The sequence below is a fragment of the Pongo abelii genome, chromosome 5 (assembly GCF_028885655.2).
Source record: "Pongo abelii isolate AG06213 chromosome 5, NHGRI_mPonAbe1-v2.0_pri, whole genome shotgun sequence".
In the NCBI taxonomy this organism is placed as follows: domain Eukaryota; kingdom Metazoa; phylum Chordata; class Mammalia; order Primates; family Hominidae; genus Pongo; species Pongo abelii.
The window spans coordinates 72,530,966-72,551,843 of record NC_071990.2 but is presented as its reverse complement, the minus strand read 5'-3'; the positions used below and the strand labels follow the sequence as shown (position 1 = coordinate 72,551,843).

Genomic DNA, 20,878 nt, shown 5'->3' with positions numbered 1-20,878 from the left:
TTTTAAAAACAGGTAATCGCCAGCAAAAACTAAAAACAAAACAAAAAATCAGAATTTACTCATTCATGTACCATGATTCAATTCACTCCTGATAATGTCACCTTCCACAGAAAAGCAAACATAATTTGGCTAAGCATAGTTTTTCCTTGGCTATCATATTCTCTTTCTGGATTTTCACCTTCAAATTCTAACTTTATTAGTTCTAGGGTGACCAACCATTCAGTCTGCCCAGGTCTAACAGAAGTTCTCGGGACATGGGAGTTTTAGTGCTAAAATACGGAAAGTTCCAGAAAAACCAGGACAAGTTTGTTTTTGCATGACATTGCATAATTTTCTTAAGTCCTCCAATCCTCATTTAACTACTGGTTATACCCACTATAGACTGTTTATTTTGTGCATATATGAAATGTTTATATATTGACAGAATTTTTAATAACATATGTTTATCACCTACTCTATGCTAAACAATGACATAACACTTATGTCTCGATATCACTGGTGTCCGGCTTTTTAAAAAATTTTATTTTTCCATAAGTTATTGGGGTACAGGTGGTATTTGGGTTACGTGAGTAAGTTCTTTAGGTGGAGATTTGTGAGAACCTGGTGCACCCATCACCCGTTTATATTCCTTCCTTTTATCTCTACACCTCCTTCCAATGCTATTTCACTTGTTTTAATGATTTATGTTATAAGGTAATTGCTTACAAATTAGTGTATCTTTTCTAAGTCTCTCCTGAGTTTGAAATAGAATAGCCAACTGTTTTCTGAGTGTTGCAATTGGAGATTTCCTTGGCTACTAATACTCGAATCTAATGCTGTGTGTAAACCTGCCTTAGTGCCTAAATTAGCTCTCTTCTTGATTTTACCATATCCATTTAATCACTTGAGCTAAAATGAGTTATCTTGCCTCCTTTGCTTTCTTATCACATCTAATGAATCACTATACTCTAATTGTACCACACGTGAAATTTTCTCAAATCTTCTCTACCTCCTGCCTCTCCTACCTAGTCCCCCTAACATATGTGCCTGAGACTGAAGAGTAGCCAAGTCTTTCTCGGACTTTTTAAATCCATGATAACTCTGAAAAACACACAAAAAACATTATTTTAAATCAAATTTCAAAATAAAACGCAGTATTAAAAGTAAAACCAAAGCCAAGGTACGAGTTGCTTATTTTCTCCAAATTAGATAACTGTCCTATTCTTCTGATGCAGCACTTCCTGCCTCTGATCTTTCTCTCTCTTTAACACACTTACACCCATATGCACCCACACACACAAATTCCCACCCACCCACGAAACCACATACACACATACACACACACTGCAGTGAATTCCTATAATTTTATGTTACCTTGGCATCCATTTTAAATATAAATTGAACGTTCTCATACCAGAAGCAGAGCTTAGCCACCATTGGCACAGCTGCCAGTTCTCTGCCTCCTCCCTGTTCCCTAAGGTGATCAATCCAGATCTACCTCATACAACTGCCTCCTGGTGAAACAACTCCCATGGGACAACTAGTTAAAAGCTATGTGATTTGCCCACTGACCCCCAACACTTCCCCAGATATGCCACAGGGACCACCTCTCAGTACAGCATGACTCCACTGAGCTAGCGCCCCCTTGCTCTACACTGACCAATTAGAACTCCATGAGGAAAACCTGCGTGGGTAACAGCCTGGACACCAGAAAAGGCTCTGGCCTGTGAGTCCCTCACTCTCTCTCTCTCTTGCTCTCCACTAGCTAGTTGCACGTGTATTTCTAAGACAGCTCCCAGCTTCCTATTGGCCCTTGGAGGCATGCTGGCCCCTTCTGGCTAGGATCTGTCAGTGACACACTGCTTCTGTTATTTCATGTGTTTTATTGTGTTGCCTCCTCTGTGTCTCACTTGACTGACACACCTGAACCTAACTCTCCTCCTAGCCAGGGCTCTCCTGGACAACTCTCCCGACATCTTGGTAGGAATAAACTGGACACAGGTCAGTTAAGAGCCACAGGGGTATCTGCCATTATGAACAAGTTTCCTTTGAGAGGGGCATTTGGTCACAGGTCAGTCACTTTAGCATTAGGCCCTTCACAAAGATGAAGAACTATTCCATGAAAGGCACACTGTAAACATCCATGACCATGCCCCTGGAGCCCCACTGACACAGGGCTAGAGTGTATAGCCACTCTTGAGAGAGACCTCAAGACCAAATAAGAGAAAAATACAATGCATACAGATTCCAGTAGTCAGTATATGGTTTAAATTACCCCAGCACAACCTGATGTTCTGGGTCTCAGGGTAATTGTTTTCTGCTTCTGGAAGATGGTACCTAAATTTGAGTACCTACTAAACTATTCAGTCTTTAAAATCCGTATTACTGGCCGGGCGCAGTGGCTCACACCTGTAATCCCAGCTTTGGGAGGCCAAGGTGGGCAGATCACGAAGTCAGGAGTTTGAGACCAGCCTGACCAACATGGTGAAACCCCGTTTCTACTAAAAATACAAAAAGTAGCTGAGTGTGGTGGCACATGCCTGTAATCCCAGCTACTTGGGAGGCAGAAGAATTGCTTGAACCCAGGAGGCAGAGGTTGCAGTGAGCTGAGATTATGCCACTGCACTCCAGCCTGGGTGGCAGAGCGAGACTCTGTCTCAAAAAACAAACAAACAAAAAATCCGTATTACTGTTGCAGCTCTGTAAATCTTTCCCTGACCACATCAAGCCCAAACAGAATAATTTTCTCTTTTTAAACACATTTTAGTATTGTATTTATTATTCAGTATTGTAATTTATTTGATTATCTAACTATGCTCTCCTCTACCAACTTGAGAAGAAACTCTTAAGAAAAAGATTCTATCTCATTTATATACCTCATTTTTCTATCTTATACCCAAGGAATAGCAGGCATATGACTCAATTCATTGAACTCCAGTAATATCTTAATATATTTATTACTTTGATTAAGTGATGACAACTCAGGCAGCATGCTTAAAATATGACTGAGTGACATTTTAACGATTACTTAAAAGGAACACTTGGATAGTTTATATACATAGTTATCGAAAATATAAAGTATATTGACATGTGTATCCATCAATCTAGACTTGCATAATAGAATATACCAAGTGATATGAGTACTATCACCCTGCTTCCTGTCTCTCTACCAACCACTCTTTTTCTTTTTCCCTACTCGGTTGAGCTTTTAGAGAAAGTCACGTACATTTACCCTCTCCTTTTCCTGACTTCTCATTTCCTCCTCAAGCCTACAGAAATACAGCATTTCCACCCATTTATATATTGAAAATGCTATGGTAAATGCCACCAATGGCCTCTATGTGGCCAAAACCAAAGCACACTTTTCATCCCTTATTTCTTGATTTTCTGCTGCATTTAACACTGTTGGGCAGTCCCCTTGAATCCCTCTGCTACCTTGGCTTCTGGTTCTTTACCTACTACTTCTTGGCTGAGTTGGGGGCCCTCATACTTTACCCATTCCTTAAACGTTGCTTTTACCTAGGGCTCGCTCTTATTTTTTTTCTATGTATCCTTTGGTGACGTCATCTATTCCCCCAGTTAACTGAGTGCTAAAGGTTAACAGAGCCAACATCTTGTTAGATACATATGCTTGGATAACTTACAGGTATTACAAAATCACTATATGAAAATCTGAACTCACCACTGTCCATCTGATATGGTTTGGGTGTGTTCCCAACCCAAATCTCATCCTGAATTCGCATGTATTGGGGGAGGGACCCAGTGGGAGGTAATTGAATCATGAGGGCAGGTCTTTCCCATGCTGTTCTTATGATAGTGAATAAGTTTCATGAGATCTGATGATAATATAAGGGGGAGTTTCCCTGCACAAGCTCTTCTCTTGTCTGCTGCCATGTGAGATGTGCCTTTCACCTTCCAGCATGATTGTGAGACCTCCCCAGCCATGTGGAACTGTAAGTCCAATAAACCTCTTTATTTTGTAAAATGCCCAGTCTCAGGTATGTCTTTATCAGCAGCATGAAAACAGGCTAATACACCATCTATGCCTAGATTTGGTTTACAGCTTTAATTCAACTTCTTGGTAGTGGCTCTTAGTCACCCAAGCCATTAATATGGTAATGCCCCTAAACTCTTTCCTTACAACCCATATTCAACTGGCAATCAAGCATTGCCCATTTTACTTCTCACTTAGCTCTTGAAATGTCTCCTTCTCATAACCTCTATTACTCCTTCCTCTAAGTTAAGACCTTATTATCTCTGCCTGGCCTATTGCAATAGTTTGTTAATTGATTTACTTGTCTCTAGTTTTGCCCACTTCACATTCATAGTCCATTTTCCCTACTTCTCCCAAAGCAAATAATACATATTATCTATACACACACACATCCACTGATAAAGCAAATCTGATTATGCCATTCCTCTAATTAAAACCCATTAATGCAATCCTCATAACTGCAATGTTTATTAAATTTTATACTTTGACACAGTTACCATATAGAGAAATCTAAGTTCTGTCCTAAAATACTAACCTGGGAGGCACTCATATTTTCTATTGTCTTTTATTTTTTAAAAAAATATTAAAAGAGGTCTGGTCACTGGCCTCTATTGATTTTCAGACCCACTGAAAATCATAAATTACAAATTTAAAAATACTGATCTATAAGCTAAAGCCTGTCCTCAATTACCCCCTCCCAATTTATTTTTGTCCTTTCCATGTTAACCTAAAAAGGGATTTATGTGGCTATGGAGAGTTCCATTCACAAACATTACTCTCTACAGAGAATCAGCTATCATAATGAATGAAAGCAAACTTTAAATTCTTCAAGTCACCGACAGAGAAGTTCATTATTTTAAACAGAAAAGAATTGAGTGAGCAAAGAGACTGTCAAAAAGCAGGATCCAAAGAATCTATAGTTGCTTCTTCTCGGCCACTAAACTCAAAGAGCCACAGGGAAGTTTCCACTAGGTGCAGTTAAAGTGACAACAGATTTCTACAACTGTGAAAGTGAAAACAAAGTAAGAGAAAAATTATCTAATGTCTTGTTTTGGAGGATGGCAAATGCTAGTTCATATCTAATAATGTCTAATTTAAAATGAACTTTGGGATAGGTGAGACCAATTAAAATGTAACCTTGATATGTGGAATATAAAGAGATTTTAAAATCAATGTTAATTCCTCAAAGAATTTGAATTCTAAAATAAATAAAATGTTTTCTAATTCCTAGAATATAAGATGAAAACTGGGGATGTAAGTTTTCTATGAATTATCCAAAAAGTTCCATCATACAAAAATGGCTTTACATACAGTCAGAATATCTACAGGAAAAAGAAAAATGACAACATCATTTAAAGTACTTATTCCAAGTTTGTACTTTTTAAAATGTGATTATCAATCATTTTTACTATTGCTAATTCAAAACTATTTTTATTTCTTGGAAAATACTGATTAAATGTAGAAGATGATATACAAGTATACTTATTGGGGTAAAACCTATAATACCTATTAAGCCTCCTGAAATTTACCACATTTCATATCCTAAAACATAAATAATTTTAAATGATACATTACTGTATGTAATATACAAAATATAAGCATTTCAATGACCAAATGAAGGGTAAAGCAGGGGGTAGAGAAGAAATCAAATCAGTCAACTCTGAGTTTCAAATGTGAATGAGACTCTTTCTGTTGGTCATTTAATTAATCATTAGAATCTACATTTAAGAATTCAATAATAAAAATGAAACTAGATGGACAATCCACTTTTGTTTTTGTTTTTGTTTTGAGACAGGGTCTCACTCTGTTGCCCAGGCTGGAGTACAGGGGCATGATCTTGGCTTACTGCAACCTCTGCCTCACAGGTTCAGGTGATTTTCCTGCCTCAGCCTCCCAAGTAGCTGGGATTACAGATGCCCACTACCACGCCCAGCTAATTTTTGTATTTTTAGTAGAGACGGGGTTTCACCATGTTGGCCAGGCTGGTCCCAAACTCCATACCTCAGGTGATCCACCCACCTCGGCCTCCAAAAGTGCTGGGATTACAGGCATGAGCCACCGTGCCCAGCTGACAATCAACTTTTAAAAATTGTCAGTTACCTTTAAATAATATATGTTGAAGGTTAGATAGTGGATTACCTATGCATTTCCCTTAAACACACTGGCCCCCACTCAGCACCCTGTCTGTATCTTGCCTCCGTACTTCCCTGAGTTGTTATATTCCAGCTCATACACATTCCAATTCTAAAACAATCAAACAAACAAAAAAGAATTGCTGTCATTTTAGAGCCCTAAGAAAACTGTCCCTTTTCTCCAACTAGTTTAATCCTTTCAATATGGTATTAGAAACATCACTTAACAAAAATATTAAATCCAGAGCTCAGCTAATTTTATCTAATTCAATAGTAGCCTTTTTGTTACATATACAAGAGCAGCCAGAGTATCTACTCTCACATGCAATGTGAATAAATCTGTAACCATGATCTGTGTAAGAGACGACATTTTCAGTCAATAAAACCAATGCCATACTCACGGTGAAGGTTGGTGGGGCTGGTTTTCAGCATTTCTTGGTGTTTTGCAGGCAGCAGGCTTCGCCATGTCCCTGACAACACACCTGGGGCGCATGATAGACAGCACAACGCACTATTAATTATAAAAAGGGTAGAACACATCTAGAAATTAAACACGGTACTGAAAAACAATCTAAGGGAAAGTCTTTGCAAGCCCCTTCAATATTAACCTTGGGGCCCCAGCAAAGCCCTTGGAGTTGGAAATCTTTGACTCAGGCTTCCAAAAGCTCAATTATACCCGAATAAAATCTGTGCTAGCCTCTGTATTTGACTTTCCTTTTAGCATCAATAACATGATTGTCAGCAGCTTTTCCCATAGCAGAAAAGCTACTGAAAGCTTTGGCGTGACCATATGAAGACGCCTGAAAGCTTAAAAATATGAACAGCTGTTGCGTTGATATGTTAAATTTTGAGCAGGATATTCTGTGACTTTTGCTATTTTACTAAAAAATACAGACTTTTCTTTCACACCATCAATCACCACACAGGTCTTTCTGTTTGTGCAAAAAGATCTGAGAGGCCTCAAGGCATCCCCCTTGTTCAAAATTTCCCCATGCTAGGAGGGGAGGAAGAGATCAAAGAAATGTTCATATATAAAGAGAGAGAGAGTGTGTGTGTGTGTGTGTGTGTGTGTGTAAAAGAAGAAAAGATACCTCCAAAATGTGGAAAAAAAGTAATTAAATGTCTTTGTGCCTTAAGTCATCCATCACAAAATAAATGCAAATGGTAGACAATATAACAAAGCTCCAAAGGGCAGCAGGAGGAGATATTCCTACTTTCATGAAAACAGGGCTTATAGAGCACTGGTGACATTTACTGGCAGAAATCAGAAAACACCTCCACCTGAGGATGAACATGGATGGCTCAGATATTCCTTCTCCTCAAAAGCTTTAAAATAAACATGGCTTTGAATAGAGATGGCTTGGTTATAAAACTTAGACCTCACATCTTAGTCTTTACTAAACAGAATGCCCCTTAGGATCCAGAAGGCTTCAAATATGAATCTGGTTCTTAAGAGCTTTCATGGAGGCTTCTTGGAGATTTGACTACCCTGCTCATATTTAAGGCCAGTCATGTTATTCCAGAAGTGGATTACTGGTGAGGCAGTGGTAGATAAACTGTTTTCCCAGAGCTTAAGGCTGCATGGCAAATTTCTCCACTTCTGAAAGAAATAATACAGGAAAACATGCACACAACGCACAGAAACGTGCACACACACACTGCTCATTCCAAACAAGGTCAGTAAGACTCCGAAATCAATATGTAACATGACAAGAAAAGAAAACGATGCCATTTCAAAACCTCAACACACCTTCCCTTTGGCATAAAAGTTTTAAAACGTGGTGTTCATCAAGAGTTGATGCTAAACTTTCAATGAATTGGTCAAGAGATGTGAGTCAACAACATCCACAGGAACCACAAAGCCTTGTGTTCTTTCCCTAGTGTGGTGGGAGAAGGCCAATCGTGCATCAGCCTTGAAAACATTCAGGAAGGCAGTTGCTAGGGAAGTGTAATGTCCTAGGATTTCTGAGCTCTGAAATTTTAATATAACTTACACAAGCTAAAATGTCCAGCAAGTTAAACTTCATAGCATTCGAAAATCTTTAGCAATTCTCACTTAACTAAAAATAGCATATGCAGCATTTTTTTTTTCTTTTTTTGAGATGGAGTCTCGCTCTGTTGCCCAGGATGGAGTGCAGTGGTGCAACCTCCATTCACTGCAAGCTCCACCTTCTGGGTTCACATCATTCTCCTGCCTCAGCCTCCTGAGTAGCTGGGAGTACAGGCGCCCACCACCACGCCTGGTTAATTTTTTGTATTTTTAGTAGAGACGGGTTTTCACCGTGTTAGCCAGGATGGTCTCGATCTCCTGACCTCGTGATCCACCCGCCTCGGCCTCCCAAAGTGCTGAGATTACAGGCATGAGCCACTGCGCCCGGCCGCAGCATTTTTAATCTACATGCACTGATTTGTGAAAATATCTGAAATATCACCAACTTGGAAAAATTCTAAAGAATTAAATCTATGAGAAATCTTCATTCATCTCTTTTTTTTCCCCTCAAGTCTTAGGTATTCATACAAAGCTTTCAAATAAAACAAATCTACTTCTTAAGAGTTTTTAAAAATATGTGCTGAAGTAACTATTTCCTAACAAATATAAGGTATTAAGCAACACTAAAGGTAGGTTTGTAAGCAAACATTTTTTTTTCTGACTAAAAGGCCCTATCTGCTGGGCGTGGTGGCTCATGCCTGTAATCCAGCACTTTGGAAGGCCAAGGCCAGTGGATCAGTTGAGGTCAAGAGTTTGAGACCAGGCTGGCCAACATGGTGAAACCCCATCTCTACTAAAAAAATACAAAATTTAGCCGGGTGTGTGGGGTATGCCTGTAGTCCCAGCTACTCAGAAGGCTGAGGCAGGAGAACTGCCTGAACCCTGGAGACAGAGGCTGCAATGAGCTGAGATCGTGCCACTGCACTCCAGCCTGGGCGACAGAGCGAAACTCCATCTCAAATAAAAAAATAAAACAAAACAACAATTTAAAAAGGGCCCTATCTTTGTAAGAAAATTCTTGTCTAATCGCAAGTCCCAGTGGTTTTGGTTTAAAATTACAAGTTAATATACTGTTTCTGTCTATGTACGTTATAGAATCTTTCTGATAAAAACTTCATTCAATTTTTTGAATTTTAAAGTTTTATTGAATAATAAAAATAAACACATTAATATTCAAAAGCAATATATTTAGAATTAATCTGAATATAACAGGAAAACAACACATTTTCCATAATAAGATATATCCTGGCCACAGGGCAAATATTCAAGACTAGAGCCATGTAGCTAGCTATTGAATCTGCGTTTTGAAGGGAGGAAACTAATTGTTTCAGGTTGCTAATTATTTACTCAATTTCGGGGGTTCTAAATCATAGCAATAAATATTCCTGCATTTTCTAATTTGACTTCTTTTTAAGCTAACATTTTTTCTAGATACAAGAAAGAAAAGGAAGAAAGTACCCTACATTCAGAGTAAGACACATCAGAAGTATACTCACAAGATTTTTGTTTGCTTGTGTGGATTACCATTTCTTTAAAATTATAATTGAATTGGATCATAGTTTGGAGGGATAAAACCTTAATAGTTTTGACCGTTTTAACATATGGAAACTGTGTAACCTCAGCAATTTCCACTATCTCCTATGCATTAGACTTGGTATAATAACATAAACCCCTCATACTTTAAGAGACACAACAATGATATTTCAGTATGTTGCAGCTTTTAAGGGGTCTGTCTCTGTGTGTAATTCACTCCTTCAGCCCGACATAAGGAGACCACAAAAGCTGCCACAATGATGACTTCCCAGAATTACCACAGATTGAAGGACTAGGAATTCAAAGAGTTTGACCTCTTATTTTTTGCAGTCTTTAATTACTCAGATTTATCAGATTGGGGCTCTTCGACAGTCTTCTAACTGCATGTGAGCATTCCCTCATCACTGAAGCATCACTGAAGATTTATGCAAATAAGACATTCTGCAACCGCCTCAGGGGAATGCTCCTCCTGACTCCGCCCTCAGCGCTGCTGGGTTTTATGAATGACTGCAATCAATGCGATGAATGGTTGCCAACTGCCCACTCAGCCACTTCCACTCTTCAGTACACGTACACACGGGAGAAGCTAACATTGCCACAAGCCTGCAGATGAAGCTATGGCAAGGCTTTCATCTCTCCAAACAGGAACTAAATGTGCTTTCAGATACTTAGAGTATGTGAATTAAAAATTCTAAATGCCTTCAAGAAACACAATTTACATAATTAGTTTCTCTCTTTTGACTTTCCATTTTGGTGCCTGCAATCACTACCCTCTACCCTCCCTCCCAAAAAAAACCACCACTATTTTATGTGAAACTTTATCTGAATTTGAACTTTAAATGGTTTTATCTTTCATGACTAATGTCAGGAAACTAGTTACTGGGCAGGAAGCAGCCAAATAGTAGACTATAGGACGTTTACATTTCTGTTCTTAATGTTACAGTTTTTGAATTTTCCTATCATAAATGGAGACAATTATCTCCATACAGTGTTGGGGAAATACATGTGTTTGTGTCTACCTCCCAAGTGTTATTGTAGGGTCCACATTGGTCCTAAGAGACCTTAGGAGCAGTTAAGATAATATAAGGTTGACAAAATGAAATGTTTTTCAAATATACAATTTTCTGATTTGCTGATCACTGATTAAAAGTAACCAGAAACAGACAAGAAGAAACTTCAGGGGCTCTGTAGCTGGCCACCTTTCCTTCTACACCACCCATTCAGTGCTTCATTCTTCAACATGACATTAACCATAAAGTACCCCAAATACAGGCAACATTCCTATTTCCTGCCTGATTCTTTCTTCTTAACTCTAGTCAGACATCTAACTGCCTCCTCAACATTTTTACTTGGGTATTTAACAGACCTCTCAAAATCAGCATTTCCAAAATAGAACTTTTCATCTTTTTTCCCCCAAACCTGATCCTCCAGCAACCATCTCCACCTTGACTGGTCATAACTACATTTCTCCAGCTGTTCAAGTGAAAAACTTTAGACTTGACTCCTTGTTTTCTCTCACATCCTGTGTCCTAATACCAGACTGGACATACTTTCTAAATTTGTGTAGAATTTGACCACTTATCAACCCCTCCACTATTGCCACCCTGTCCTGAGCCAATATTGTCTTTCATTTGAATTCTCACCATAGATTTTTAACTGGTCACCCAGCATTTACTATTGTTCTCCTCCTGGAGTCTATTCTCAACACAACAGCCAGAGTGACTCTTTTGAAAGATAAATCAGGTCCTGCCACCCTTACCCAATAGTTGCCTACTTTACTCACAAGGAAGTGCCAGAGTGCTTAGGATAGCATCAGGACTCCCATCACTAATCCCTCCATCTACCTTCCTGCCTTGAAATCTCTGCACCAACCTTTCCTGCTGTCTGGAATGCTCTTCCCAATACTGGTATGACTAAACCCCTTACTTCTTTAAAGTCTTTGCTCAATTGTCGAGTTTTTGATGGTTCCTACCCTAATTATCCTACTTACTACTACAATCTGCTCCCCTCACCACATCCAAATATTTCCACGCACCCTTCACGTTTCTCTACTATTTTCTGAGATGTACTGTCTCCTACTGCTGAAATATGAACTTCTCAAGATCAGAGATCTTTGTCTGTTTGGATCACTGACATATGCTAAGAGCCTAGAACAGTGTCTTACATGTAATAGCAACTCACCACATATTTGTTAAATGAATAAAGAAGATAAAAAGAATGAAAATCTATAGATTTCAAGCTTGAGTAACTAATTTAACATGGTAAAACACAGTGATTTAAAACAGATTCTAGGTAATAGTTTTTGTCATATTCTAGCAAGTTTCTATAAAATATTTATAAAATATAAATAAATAACCAAAAAGTTTTATGATTTGATCAACTTCACTAAATTTGTGTTCATATGGTTTGAGTAAGGTTCACTCTCTTTCTGAACAAGAAAAAGAGTATTTCACAGAACATGACCTATTTAGTTGAAAGGACTCTTTAATATCCAATTACTGCTTTGAACCAGTGAAATACTATTTAACATCTGGTGTATCAATATTTTATCAAATAAGACATTAAAGTAATTATATATGGGGAAATTTCTTAATAGTAAACAGAAAATTAGTCCTTTTTTTCTGATTTTTTCTAAAGAGAGTAGGAAAATAAGAAGAACTTCTACTTCTTTAATACCTGTCATGTACCAAAATACTCACAGCATATCTCACGTATTCTTCATACCACCCTGCCAGGGCATACGATTCTCCTACTTGGCCGATGAAGAAACTATGGATCTAAGAGGTTAAATTATTTTTCCAATGATAAATGGCAAATGTTCATACCTTAAGAAGTCAGGATTTTAATCAAGGTTGGTTTGGTATTAAAACTAATGTCCTTTCCACCATTCCAGGCAGCCCTCTGTCTTTAATACTTAAAAGATGAATGGAAACTGATAAACATCAACTGTGAAGTTACAGAGTCCAGCAACCTCAGACATGTTTCAATATCGTTGATTTCCTGATGTAGGTATATTGATGAAAGTATTCAAATCATCCTACATAATTCAGTGTTCTTTAAACATTATTCTAGTATTACCAGACAATATTCACGAAATATTACATAAAAGCAGAACAATGGTGACATCAGAATATTGAGCTGGCTAAACTAGAAGTGTAAAGTGACCTTAAGACCAATGGCAATACTGGAATACTACGAAATGTGAAATGCAAGACAAATTATCTGGTACGTAGAGAAAGCGTTTCTATAATACAAGAAAATAAAGAAAGGTGAAAAGACAAAAGATTCATTTGCAAGACAAGTAGAATGCAATTGATAAAAATATCTTCAAATATATATTTTAAAGGAGGTCTTTAAAAGCGACCTCATTTCCATTCACAAATTCTAAATGAGGAAAAGCTGAAGAATATTATTTTAAAACTCATTTTATATAAAAATTTGTATATTCATGTCAATTATCAGTGAACAAATGAACGTGATGACTGTTACTCATAAGATGAAGATGGAACAGTGAAAATTCTACACCATAAGGGAAAAGTGAATGTTGACATTTCAAAAAGCCAGATGTACTAATCACAAACCATCAGGTTCTGTTACACCACCAGTGTGCATTCAGGGAAGCTTCAGGAGTTTATCAGAGTAATTTTTACTTTCAAAAGGCATGGAAGATAGGTGCAGTAGGTTCCTAATTATAAGGCAAGGGAAACCAGCTGGCCATTTTTAACAGTGAGTGATGAGAAATGTTGACCTTCCCCTAAAGAGGCCAGGAAATTATTCACAAAACAATATGAAAAGTCTAGGATTCTAAAATAAAGGTGATAATAAACTAAAGATTCACTACAAAGATTAATAAGAGATTTTAAGTTTTGGAAATCAATTTTTTCAAAGACTGATAAGAAAAGAAAATAATAGGTAAAAAGTCAAGTCTCTGGTCTTCTTAATCATTGAAATCTACCCCATTTATCATCCTTTAGATCTCTAGAATACAAACAGGCTTGATTCTATAAGTTTCTCATATTGTCTCCAAGATTTTGGCAACATGTCCAATTAACCTCTTTTTACTCAAGCTATTATTTTCTGTTAACACAATCAGTTTATTTCTCCATTCAGCAATTCTTAAAATGTAATACTTACTTTACTTACTTATGGATTTCTATCTGCCATCATTCACTACATATTCATTCTCCTATTTGCTTTTATTTTCTACTTACTAACCTACATTCATTCTCCAAAAACCATGTGCTGCCTGCAAATCCAACACAACTTTTAAAAAACTTAGAATGCCAGAAATTTTCTGCCACTAAACCTGCAAAGGAAAACCTGTTCATTCCATATGATAACAAAACAAAACAAAACAAAACCTATCCACTGAGAAGTAAGGAATTTCCAGAAGAGGAAGCAATAGTCAGTGTATCAGAGGGAGGTATCAAATAAGATGAGGTCTGAAATCATGCTTTGAACTCTCCAGAAGGAGAAAGAGGTAAAGCTCAAGTGGAACTGCAGTGGGCTGAGGAGAAAGAGGGTGATGTGAAAATAAAGAGAGAATGAAGATAATTGCTACAAACATAGGTGAAAGCTGTACCGAGAAAAGAGGGTATAATGAAGAGAAGATGGTCTTTTTTACTTATGGGTACAAATCTAGGTGAGTAATTACCCATGGGAAAGGGAGAAGTTAAAGATACAGAAAGAGAGGAGAGAAGGGGAAGTGGAAGCAAGCAGTAGGGTGAGGAAGAGGAAGAGGGAGAGAAGAGGAGAAGAGTTTAGTGACGAAACAAAGTTGCTGAGGAGGTAAAGAGGGATTACATGAAATAAACACATAGGGGATTATTTCTCAAAATGTCACCTTTCATTTTACCATAATGGCCATCTCCATTTTCTTCCAGAAAGATCCATGCAGGACAATGCTACATTAGATTCACTTTGGAAAGGTTTAGAGAAGGAAAATTATTTCTCTACCTTTTCACGTATTTCTAACTCAGTTCCTAGAGGCAGAAACTTTGGCTCGGTACTTCTTTCCCACCTGTACTTGTGCCAGAGGTGGGGAAGAGGGGAGACATCTGAGAAGGCTCTCTCTTTCCACCTATCATTCACTAATAGTTATGTTTTCACTATTTAGTGGGGTCACTATGTCTTCTGCAGGAAGAAATTGGCAGTTTCCTCTTTGGCTTGTTGGGTGAAAAAAAAAAATTTTTTTTTCACTTCTTCTTGAGTACCCAGCTTCTCTACAGGAAGCGCTCTTGGGCAGGCCTGGGTAGGGCAGACTCTGCCAGGCTTCTAACTCTAGCTAACTCTCTTTCTTTCTCACTAACCCATGTCTACTTGAATATTTAGGTAAACACATCTGAAGCCTGCTTAGAAGGATTAGTCTTTTAGATTTAGAGTGAGTTTTTTTTAAAAAAGAAAACTAATTTGGGAATGACAATCTACAGTAATTAGAGAGGACATGAGAAAAACTACAAGGACATCTAATATTTCCAGCAAGGTAGGAAACATAGTCTGGATCCATAGATTCAGCCTGTTTTGTTCCATGACCCATGACAGAAGGTGCTTCTATGTGAAACATCATCACGGGCTTCAGTTGTATAAATAAAAATCCCAGTCATTTTATTTTCCACTAAAGAAAGCATATTGATCAAAAAGTGAGAATGACAGTATTACAGGAATAATCTTGGAACTAACATAGGTTATCTTAAAGACAAAATTGTTTATAGCTTTTAGTATTTCCATTTCTACTAGTAAAGAATTCCAGCACCCCTCACAGCTAACTTATGTGCCTTACAGCCCCATTGAAAACCACTAGTCTCACCTGCTGGCTTTGTCCCAAGCCAGGCTGTGTGTAGTCTCTCCGTTATAAGAAACAATCACCGACTTCATTGAGAGAGAGGTGAGAGATTGTTTAGTAGGCAATAACATCAACTTAAACAGGTATATTAACTCTCTCAAAGAGAGGCAAACAACTAAAAATGGTCTTGATTAACTTGAAAAACCAATTCAGCAAAACAAGATGAATGTCAAGAAATGTAAACCTATTTAGATACGAAAAGCAATCAACAAGAAAACAGGAAAACAACAGTTAATAATACCAGCTAAGATTTCTGGCACCTACAGTGGGCCTGGAACCATGCTCCGAATCCCACATGCTTCTGGTCATGTCACATAGTCACGTATCATATATTATGACTGGTGCTTTGTGAGTTTAAAAAAGGACGTCACCCAAATTACAAAATTTATTTGTGAAAAACCATAGTTTCTTCTTAGAAGCACAGTTCATCATTTCAAAATTACCTGATATCTGTGAAGTATTTTGTCTTGAGCAAATAAATTATTTCATTATCACTCAAGATGTAGCAGGAGCCACAAAATTACAATAGAATATTTTGAGTTGTAAGCATTAGTCTTTAATTCACATCCCCTTCCCATATTGCAACGTTGTAAAAGAGTAAGAGATAGTTATCAGATAATGGTTGTCCACACTTTAAATGTTCAGGATAAAAAAATGAAATTTGGTAGCAGAGGGGTAGATTGATGCCATTTGTAAGGATAATTGCCAGAGCTATTTTACAACTACGAGTTTTCTGTTTTCTATTTGTATCACAAAACCACAGCTCTTTGAATAATGTTTTTAGGTACTTCTATGTATGTAAGTATGTCTTTTCCCCACAAAGCATTCATTTTCCTCCCTCATCTGGGAGCCTTGGGCTGAATAAATATCTACGGAGAGGTCCCACAATGGTTCCTTGGTGGGATTTAAGTGGATTTTAAATAGCTAAAATAAAATGGGAAAATGGAACTTGGAAAAGCATTAATGAACCATTTCAGGCACTACTTTCAATTACTTGTAACCATTTTTTCAACTGATTCACCTGCCTAGAAAGTTAGAGAAAAACTGGAGCCAATGAGATATGAAAATGTGTTATTACATGGGCTTTTACTTTTGTAAAAATATTAAAGTGCCATATGAGAAATATACACCTTTCATTTTCTATTGTGAATGAATATTTCTTTATTTTGTCAGGAGGTCACAGGCCTCTTTTTCCTAAAATATGACCAAAAAAAGGAAATCAAATCAATTTGACACTTACATGGCAACTTTAATTCTGGAATATGATTGCTTCTTTGTCTATCTTTTGCATGTAGAATGAGAAAAGCAAATAAATCTGGTAAATAACTTTTTCATCCCCTTCATCCAAACTGATGGAAATATGAACAAACATTTAGGGAAATATGGATGAATAGTATGACATTTGAAAAGATAATCTAGCAAATAGGATTTCTTACTCCTCACTGACAAAGATGAACAGGCTCTAAGACATCTGCTTCCCCCTTGACCTGATAGGGCTGTCATTTTTGTGGCCTCACCTGAGTTAATTATTCCTGAACTGTCACTTCAGGACTTCACCTCCCATTACCTGTCATGTATTAAATCTGTAACTACCAAAAATTCATAATTCCTAATATACCTTATTTCCTAAGTCAGGTAAATCTACGTCACATTTTTAGAACATCATTTTGTCACTTTGATCTCCATTCCATATCCTACTTTTCTTACCTCAAATTACCTGACCCCTTCTCCCATTCCTTTAATTTTTAGTCCTTTCAAAACTCAAATGTAATGCACTCCAGAAACAATTTCAGACTAAGTACTCTCATTTATCCACCACCAACTTCTTCAGGAAGCACACGTTCTTATATAGGCATAAGAGAATTTGTTTAATAGCAACAGTCCAAATACTGGGAAAAAGTTCAAGAAATGTCTACATCGGAAATATATGAAATGGTAGTGTGTTCCACAGCTTCACTGGGAAACCCTGATGATTATGACATTGAATCTTTACATAGTGATTGGATGTAATCAATGAACAAATACAGGAAACCTGCTCTGTGCCACGTACCATGACAAATGTTATGATCACCAACCAAAAACAAGTCACTCTATTCATCAATAATAGTAGCAATAATAATAACTTACATTTATTAAGCACTTATGATAGGGACTCGTTTAAGCTCTTTATATGCATTAACTCGTTTGATCCTCAAAGCAACTCTATGTGGTAAGAAGGTTAAATAACAACATCTTGATAAAGCCTTTACACAGGTCTGCCCTGTATAAGTTGCCACAGCATTAGATTCACAAGCTCAACTCTTATTTTATTACTAAACCATTTTATTTCCTTGAAGTTGCTTAAATTAATTTTTAATTAAAATTTAATTATATCCAAATACAGATAAAAACAACAAGATCAAGCATAGGAATCTTGAATTAATAATATAATAAAGGTTGACTCTTTTTCCCCTAAAATGTTAAATTAAAATATATTTATTTTATAGAATAAAAATTTAGTTTATTATACTTTTAATATGTCTATACACTGTCATGCCATTTAGTGTTCTTGAGGGTTGTAAAATAATTTCAATTATATTATCACGTATAACTAATATTCACCTTGCTCTTCAGCGTCACTTGAAGAGTTCTAATTAACCCTGGTATTTACTTTGCATGTACTTATTTATAGATTCATGTATATAGAAAAACATCAGAGGGTTTCAAACTCTTAAGACTGAAATTTGTTACTTTTGTCAAAGCCATGAACTTGCTCATTAGCATTCATGCTTCTACTGCAGGCAAACCTGAAACTACAGAGAATTCATCAGCCTTGGCATAGCTAACTCTATTGTTAAAAATTCCTTACTATTGGAATATCATTTTAAAAATGTTTACTGAAATCTGCCTTTATGTAACTTTCATACATCACTCCTATAACTTTGCTCTTGAAAAGCTGCATAGAGTAAGTTTGCTGCTTTTCTAAAAGACCATCTCTGCATAAATTTAAATTCAGTGGTCCTGTTTCCCCTTTATCCTCTCTTCACTTCTGTTTTTCACCAGTCCATCAACTATCTCTCACTAGGCATATATTCCAGAGACCTAACTACTCTAGAGAAGTTTTTGGTTAATAACTTCCTTAAAAGTTGACTCCCTTTGTTGTGCAATATTTTTATTCTAGGTCCAATACAAATGCAGATTTTACAACCTTCTCTAATAACCAGGCCATATATAAAGGCCAACTGACAGAAATGAAATTCAGGGCAAATTATCTATGAATGGCTTCCAAACATGGCTATATATCAGAAATATCTAAAGAAGCTTTTAAAGGGAAGACTTCTTTGGTTGCCAGCTCAGACCTACAGAGCTGGGATTTGGGCTCAGAAATTTTCATATTATTAGCTCTACTGGGTGACTCTAATGTGTTCAGGCAGGTGTTTGGGAACTGCTGTTGAAGAATGAGCCATTCATTCACGCAACTAGATGAAATGAGTCCTTTCCTTAGAGGAAGCTAAACCACAAGAGGACTCCATAACTTGGACCACGTTATCATAGTCCGTCATAAAAGAGCTTTCCCTGAACTGCATTTTAATGTTATACCCTCAGCTTTTATGAGAGGTCGATACAAGAAACAGCTGTATGAAGTCGGTTTCTGTCTTTACTGTAAAATAGCGGTGAAGTCACTGACTATTGCATCAGTTTGATTCCATTCTAATAAACTCCACATTAATTTTTTCAAAATCTAACACGAAGAAAAATGATATTCCTCTTATATTACAAATGTTTATCATGATTTGTTTTGGTCAGGGATCAAAGGAAGCTCAGAGCAAAACTTAAAGTTTACTATAATAACTCTGTTTACATAGTAAACATGTTAATAATATCAATTTTTTCTTGGTTGTAAGTTTCAATTTATATTATATTAATGCTTTATGTGAAATCCTGTCGAGAGAAGCAAAATAGAATTGTGGAAAGAAAGAGAAACATTAAAACCTAACAATACAACAATCTTAAAATCCTAAAGTACTTCTGTATTTCCTAAATTAGATATGTGGGAACATTTAATCCTTGCAGTAAGAAGACTACATATGTCATGCTAACAGTAGAGTGGAAATATTACGGATTAAACATTTCTACTGTTCATACATACATTTCATATATATATATATATTTTTTAGGCAAATAACTATATCTTCTTTTACCTATAGAGAAATTTTGTGAGACATTGTCTCTAAAACTACATAATTACCTCACTGAAAAACTTTTCTACCTTTTCCTCTTATATATAACATTAAGTAGTAAATTAGCCAATTAAAACATTGGCAAGAAACAGTAAATGTGACACTGTCTTTATCAATTCAAATCACCCATAGTTTGTTGCTATGTAACTCAAAATAACCCCCTTACTTTAGAAGTAATCTTTTAGTTTTGACACTAAGTAGTTAAGAATTACTGATCTTTCCCTAACAATAAAAATTTAAATACTAAACTTTATCAAAATCATAACAATTTTCTCCAAAAGACACTATTAAAATTATAAATATGCACTCCTAGACTCAGAGGAAATATTTGCATTACATATCTTAAATATACATTACATATAATTAGGTGCATATGTACATATACATATACATTACATATATGTACACAGATAGGACTTGAATCCAGAATACATACAGAATTACTACAAATCAATAACAAAGTAACCTATCCTATGACTTAGGAATTGATTTCTCAATATTTACCCAAGAGAAATAAAAATATAGGTCTACAAAATGATTTGTACCAGAATGGTCATAGGTCAGGTGCAGTGGTTCATGCCTGTAATCCCAGCACTTTGGGAGGCTGAGATGGGAGGATCACCTGAGGTCAGGAGTTCGAGACCAGCCTGGCCAACATGGTGAAACCCCGTTTCCACTAAAAATACAAAAGTTAGCCAAGCATGGTGGCTGGCACCTGTAATCTCAGCTACCCAGGAGGCTGAGGCAGGAGAATAGCTTGAACCTGGGAGGCAGAGGTTGCAGTGAGCTGAGATCACGCCACTGCACTCCAGCCTGGATGACAGAGCAAGACTCTGTCTCACACAAAAAAAGAATGTCCATAGAATATTCATAGTAGTCTTATTCATAACAGCTTAAAATTAGTGATAATCCACGTGTCCATCAATAGAATAACTAACTGAAAAAAATCATGGCATATTCATAGAATAAAATATATTTTTAACACATGCAATGATATGGATGTATTTCAAATATTTTTAGAGCAAAGAAGCCAGACGCAAGAGTTCTTACCATATAATTCAAATTTTATAAAGCCTAAGAATAGGCAAAAAGTAATCAATGATGACAAGAATCAGAAAATAGTCACCTCTAGGTGTGTGTGTGTGTGTGTGTGTGGAGTGTGTGTGTGTGCTGAGGGGTGGTATTGTG

The 20,878-nt window shown here is 36.7% G+C and overlaps 1 protein-coding gene across 39 annotated transcripts in view; it reads right to left on the bottom strand.

Moving 5' to 3' along the window:
* The window catches only part of RIMS1 (regulating synaptic membrane exocytosis 1), a 512,927-nt gene that overhangs the window by 424,154 nt on the left and 67,895 nt on the right, over positions 1-20,878 (bottom strand). For 38 of the 39 annotated variants that reach the window (XM_054557696.2, XM_054557698.2, XM_054557734.2 and 35 more), the window contains exon 2: positions 6,507-6,587. The exons of the other annotated variant lie outside the window; for it this stretch is intronic. In XM_054557696.2, coding sequence (XP_054413671.2) covers positions 6,507-6,587 — 81 coding nt within the window. The remainder of the gene's footprint in view (positions 1-6,506; positions 6,588-20,878) is intronic. 39 annotated transcript variants of the gene reach the window in all.